The sequence below is a fragment of the Benincasa hispida genome, chromosome 7 (assembly GCF_009727055.1).
Source record: "Benincasa hispida cultivar B227 chromosome 7, ASM972705v1, whole genome shotgun sequence".
NCBI classification, from domain to species: Eukaryota; Viridiplantae; Streptophyta; class Magnoliopsida; order Cucurbitales; family Cucurbitaceae; genus Benincasa; species Benincasa hispida.
Genome location: NC_052355.1, coordinates 46,945,750 through 46,952,018, shown reverse-complemented (window position 1 = coordinate 46,952,018; position 6,269 = coordinate 46,945,750). Strand labels below are relative to the sequence as shown.

The 6,269-nt window shown below is 38.0% G+C and overlaps 1 protein-coding gene across 6 annotated transcripts; it reads right to left on the bottom strand.

The window, feature by feature from the left end:
• Positions 1–535: 535 nt before the first annotated feature.
• LOC120080878 (probable alpha,alpha-trehalose-phosphate synthase [UDP-forming] 9) lies at positions 536–6,006 on the bottom strand. Of its 6 annotated transcripts, none has more exons than XM_039035541.1 (5): positions 5,764–6,006; positions 4,524–5,042; positions 1,985–4,037; positions 1,623–1,896; positions 536–1,327 (listed from the first exon to the last, which is right to left on the bottom strand). In XM_039035541.1, the coding sequence occupies exons 3-5, from the start codon at positions 3,967–3,969 to the stop codon at positions 1,004–1,006; spliced, it is 2,583 nt and encodes an 860-aa protein (XP_038891469.1). In that variant the 5' UTR covers positions 3,970–4,037; positions 4,524–5,042; positions 5,764–6,006; the 3' UTR covers positions 536–1,003. The 6 variants fall into 6 exon arrangements, with proteins under 6 accessions (XP_038891469.1, XP_038891472.1, XP_038891471.1 ...); XM_039035544.1 differs by having other exon boundaries at positions 4,384–4,653; XM_039035543.1 differs by having other exon boundaries at positions 4,524–4,653.
• Positions 6,007–6,269: the final 263 nt, after the last annotated feature.

Below are 6,269 nucleotides of genomic sequence, written 5' to 3'. Positions count from 1 at the left end.
CATATACAAAAAGTAAATTGCAAAATTATATAACTCTATACATAGATAAAAATCTGTCAGATAGACAGTGATAGAACTATATCACTGTCTATCAGTGTAGACTAGACAGAGATATAATCACAATCTATACCATTTGCATTCCAATTAACCATATAGTTAAATTATAATCAGTAGATGGACATGAACATAACTCTATCACTGTTTATCGATAATAGATATGGATAGTGATAGGCAGTGATAGAACTCTATCACAATCTATCCAATTTGAAATCCAATTAGTCACACTCTGATACATTTTAATTGAAATCACTTGAAAATTCGATTAAAGAAGAAGAAAGAAGAACATCGGTGAGAATAACTAAATAAGAAAAACCTATGATGAGGAATTATTGCAAATCTAAACAACAGTCACATTCTTGTAGGCTACTAACCTTCCAAGCAAGTTGCAAACATATCATTACACACACAACAAATACAACTTATAGAAGCTTTTCAACAATAAAAAGCTATAATTTACCGCTGCAACTAAAGAATCACAAAGAAAAAAAATGAGCATCAAATCAGACTTTATGCAATGTGGCCAAGAAAGTTTTTGAAACTATACAAGTTAATGCTGCCCCCTACACCGTATATAAAACGCTCCACTATTGACATCATCTCAAGGAGAGGACAATTTTAGTGGGGCGTCAGAAGTTAATAAATGTTATTATTTACAAGAGGAAACTCTAGTTCTTAAGGATATTGACGAAAAACACCAATATCTCTCTTCCAAGTTAATAAAACCGGCTCAAGTGCTGCTGATTAAGCAGCAGAAAACTGCATCAGCAAGCCCTTACCATGCCCGTAACCAAACTCCAAACGTAATTCTCACATGGGATTCCTTGAAAAAAGCAAGTATGAGTGTGGATTGAGAGAATGGTCACCATCCACTACCTTCATCAAATCGTATGGCTTCCATCAAGATGCAGCAGCAAGCACTTCAATGATGCAACTATTCCTCAATTCAAAAAACACTCTCAAAAGAAACACGCATCTGTGGTAGTTGCCGAGGTCTTGGACGTGATGAAGAGGCAAGGCACTGCAGCAATTTCACGACATCGGAAGTGTCGTCGAGGTAAAACTTGGCCTTGCTTGGCTTTCGCCCAACTGTACAGGCAAAAATTTCGGGAGCGGAAGGCAGCGAGGGACTGGAGACTGTGCTTAATATGCTCTCGAACATATCTTCATCTGATCTATCATCTCCAATGCACATCACGAAATCAGGTGGTCTTCCACTATCCACCATTCTCGAGAGAACCTTTTCTGCGACCAAACCTTTGCTTACTCCCTGCAAGTAACAAACAGCTCAACTAGATATTCGAATGGAGATATGCTAATTTGATAAGATAAGATAAAAATAAAGGGTAATTGATTGAGTAGCACTTTTAGGGATAATAATTAAGTGTATAGCAATATTGCCTATCAGTGATATAGTCCATGACTGATAAACCCCTACTAGCGATATGATCTATCACAGATAAATTTCGAAAACAAAATCAAAATTTTATTATATTTGCAAATTATTTTGCATCAAATACTTTGGGCATGATTGTTATATTTGCAACTGCCCCATGAATAAATACCTGTGGCTTCACTTCAACAATATGTTGGCCCCGTTTAACAACTGCTGGTTCGTTGGCAAGTACGTTTTCTAGATGATCCAGCAATTCCTTGGCTTGACAGGATCCAAAGTCAGAATCGGCATCTTGATGATGCCAGACTAAAGCACTCTCTTTGGGTTCTATGCACGAGCCATCTGTTGCTTCTGTATATAATTTCATCACTGGCTCTACAATTTTAATCCAATCTAGATCAGAAGACAACGGACTGGTTTCCCATTCTGAAGTTCCACCCCACCTGCAAAAAGTAAGAAGCTTTAAAATTCGACCCCAAGAAACTTGCACTACAAGAAGCTTAACATGAATCGAACATTTTGATCAAATACCTTATGAAGTACCCATGTTCTGCTGCAATCCCCAACATCTCACAAGAGGCAAACCACTGGCCTAAAGAACTTCTCCCCCTCCCACTAACAATGAAGACAGTGTTACAAGGGTCATTGCAAAGCGTAGTCAAGATAGAGATAATTTCAGGGCTTGGTGTCTTAATTATAGAGCTTTGTGAAATGATAGTGCCATCGTAATCCAAAAATATCGCTCTTCGATGAGTTCTTTTATAAGCTGAGACAATGTGATCAATAGTTAACTTCCTAAACCCAGGAGAAAGAGAAACAACTCTAAAACGCAGACCCAGGCCAATTCCCCAGCACCGTTTACTATAGTGATCTTGACATGCTCTGTCTAAATCTTGCATAAAACTACGAGACCAGTATCCTATATCGTGGGAACTGACATATCGATAATGTTTTTCATGTCGCAGCTGCTTCTCTGACTCCTGGATAGTTATGGCTAGTTCCAAGGCATCAGCAACAGCATCAATGTCCCAAGGGTTAACCCTGATAGCTCCACTTAAAGAGGGTGAGCAACCAATAAACTCAGACACTACAAGCATACTCGTCCGAGGAGAACCAATTTGTAAGCCCATAGCCTCATCCATAAGAGGAGTTCCTTGCCTGCAAACAATATACTTGTATGGAACCAAATTCATGCCATCCCTTACAGCACTCACTATGCAGCATTCTGCTAAAGCATAATAAGCAGTCTTCTCAAACCGTGGGACTGGGCGATCAATCAGAATTACTGGTTTGTAGTTATTTGAACCGTAAGCTTCATTGATCCTTTCAGCAGCCAAGTAGGTTTCCTTCTGAGCTTCATGTACATCTTTCCCTGAACCCCTTGCAGGGTTCACTATTTGAACCAGGACTATTTTGCCCCGTAATGCAGGATGTTGCCGTAAAAGCTGTTCCACAGCGAGAAGCTTCAGGCTTATACCCTTAAAAATGTCCATGTCATCAATACCAAGAATTAATTTCTTCCCCATGAACTGATCTCGAATTTCTTTGACTTTAGCAAATGTAGATGGAAGATTCATCACTGATTCCAACCGACCCATGTGAATTCCTACAGGTAGAATTTTGATATATACCGTGCGACCATAATAATCTAGTCCAATATGTCCCCGCTTGGATTCATAGTCCAAGCCCAACATTCTGCTGCAGCAGGAGAGGAAGTGTCGGGCATAATCAAACGTATGAAAACCAAGTAGATCACAGTTTAATAGGCCACGGAGAATCTCATCCCGAACTGGTAAAGTTCGATAGATTTCTGATGACGGAAACGGACTATGCAGAAAAAATCCAAGTTTAACTCGATTGTAGCGCTTTCTCAGGAACGTTGGAAGAACCATTAAATGATAATCATGAACCCAAACAGAATCTTCCTCAGGATTGATGATTTCCATCACCTTATCAGCAAATATTTTATTCGCAGAAACATAGGCTTGCCAAAGCTGCCGATCGAAGCGATCACCGTGCTCTGGGCACATGGGTAGCATGTAATGGAATAAGGGCCATAGCTGCTGTTTGCAAAACCCAAGATAAAAGTTTTTCTGGAGATCAGAAGGAAGAAATGTAGGTACACAGTTAAAATTGTCGAACAGCTTCTGAGCAACCTCTTCCTGTTCGCTGGCGTCGATTTCAACCTTGAGGGAGCCAATGTATATAACCTCCATCTCAGGTGAAAACCCATTCTTGAGCTGCAATAAAAGTGAGTCCTCATCTAAACTGAAGCACCATTTGCCAGATTGCCCATCTTTTTTAGCGTGCAAGGGCAACATGTTCGCAACTATGATTTTCCGCTCACGGCATACAGATGAAGACTCCGAATCTCCATCATTACTCCCATAATCATCCAGTTCAGAAATAATTCCAGGAACAGTCATTACCCGTGGCAGGGACCTGGGTGTACGAGGGACATCCAGTAAATCTCCAGAAGCCAGGTCCAAAAAGTTTGTGGTTGATCTTGATGCCATGAGTTTCCTCAATCTTTTCCTCTTAATAGCCAATCATACGGATGAAAACAGAAAGACAAGAACTTGATCTGCAAGTAAAGTGCAAGTACCCTCAAACCCATATAAAGGCAACAAAAAATCACGAACTGTATGTACTACAAAACTAGAATCGCAATATGCTAGATCAGAAATTCTGAGCACCCAAGTAGTGAATCAAGTGGGCACGAACTAAATGTGCTAGAAAACTAGAATCGATATCTAAAAAACAATTACAACAGCAAGAGTGAAACTGCAACTAACCAAATCAACCATAAAACAGCAGAGGCCATAGAAGAAAGTATACTAGCTAATTATCATCAGAAAACGAGATGATTCATAGATAGGGAACAAGAAAAAAGATTATATAGCATTCAAAAAAGGAACAATGATACAAACCAATCCAAAAATTAATTTGCTAAAAGGCACTGATGTCTCACAAACAGCAATACATGGGTAGGAAGTTCTCTGTAGTTTTAAGGCTTTATGTATCGTAGCCACTCGGCATAATAATACTTCTACAACGCAACGCGTTTTACCGTTGAGAGAACCCTTATACAGGCAGGCCGCAGGCTGGAGTCATTCATAATCCCAAACAGTGGCACATAGATATTGATGATTGCAATTATTCATTCCAAGTCACTTCGTCCTTAGTATTACTCTGTCACTCTGTCACTCATTTCCAAGGCAGTCATATTAAAAAAAATGTGAAAATATATAGCAAAGGAAAATTTTCTCGCTGGCATATAATAATGCATGCATTAACTTTACTCTTCTGGATGAAGGAAGGGAGAACAAAACAAGCTTCCAATCAGGAATTTCGAATCCAATTAAAATCTGCCAACTACTTTTTCCAGCTATACGCACAGTAAATCTGTCCGATCCACCAATAAAGTTTATTTGAACGAAAAGACCAAATAGAAAAAATGTTGAGGATCGCTAATTAATAACATTAAAAACAAATCAAAATGAAGAAATCATCTATGACATCTGTAAAACTACGAAATGATGAACCGTGAAGTTTAAGCTTCGCGAGTGAGATGTGTGACCGCGTCTGTCTGTATATGCAAAAGAGCAAAGAAAACAACAAGAATGTTGAAAAAAGCCACTACTCAGCATCTACATTTCTAGATCTCAGTGTAAAAGAACAAAATCACATCAAAGAACAATCTGAAAACGAAACTCAAACCAGAGATTATTTTAAATTAAGAAAAGAAGAAAAAAAAAGATAAGATAAATTTACGAACCACTAAACCACGATTTGATCAAACACATTTCCCAGCCCAAACGAACAGATTACACAAGATGAAATGAAGAAGAAGTCGTATACTATACATATATAAACAAAATTTCATTTCCTAAACAGAAAAAATCAGAGTTCGACGACCGTCTTGAACGCGTCCAACTGCCGTTTGGTTGCAGAGAAACCACAAAGGAAAGAGTAGAAGGTAATGAATTTTGTACGTATTCTATTTTTAAGTCACAACCATAGAAAAAAACAGAAGTTGAAAGAAAACTCATCTCAACTGAGGAAAACAATTAACGTCGTGCCAAATAAGTACAAACCACATCTGGCTATGGCTGTAACAATTGCAAAACACAAACGCATAGAAGACAAGAAGAACAAACAACAAAAAGAGATGAAATCGAATTCCGTTTTCTCCTTCATACGTGTTCGTCAACAACCGGAGAGAAGAAACAGAGTAATCCGAAAAACGAGTTAACCAAAATCCATACACAGATCAAAGAAGAGTTAAGAAAACAGAGAAGAAAACTCACGGTCGAAGCGATCGAGATTGAAGAAGGAAACTGTGGTGTGGTTGCTTGATCGATCATTCACAAGAGAGAGTAAAAAAATTAAAAAATAAAATAAAATAAAGGGATTGAAGTTAGAAAAAAGGAGAAAGGTATATAAATACAGATAATTATCCAAAAGAAAATTTTGTTATTATCATTGGCAACGCTGAGCCGAGTCTTTGTTGTTTTTGACCAACCCTCTTCCCCTCGGTTTCGTTCTCAATCGGATTGGATTGCAAGGATTTTCAACTTCCATCCCTAAATTACCATTTTACCCCTCTTCTTCGTTTTTTTTGTACATATCCTTATTCTTTTCCGATAAGATAATATCCGACTTTTCCTTTTCCTTTTCTTTTCAAACTTTTTAAAGTAAGAAACGCATTCTCAGATTTTATTGCCCAAAACGTAGTCCTCATTTATGAATAGTTATTGTCCATATATTTTTTAAAAAGAATATATATATTAAATTTAAATTTATATGGAAAAAT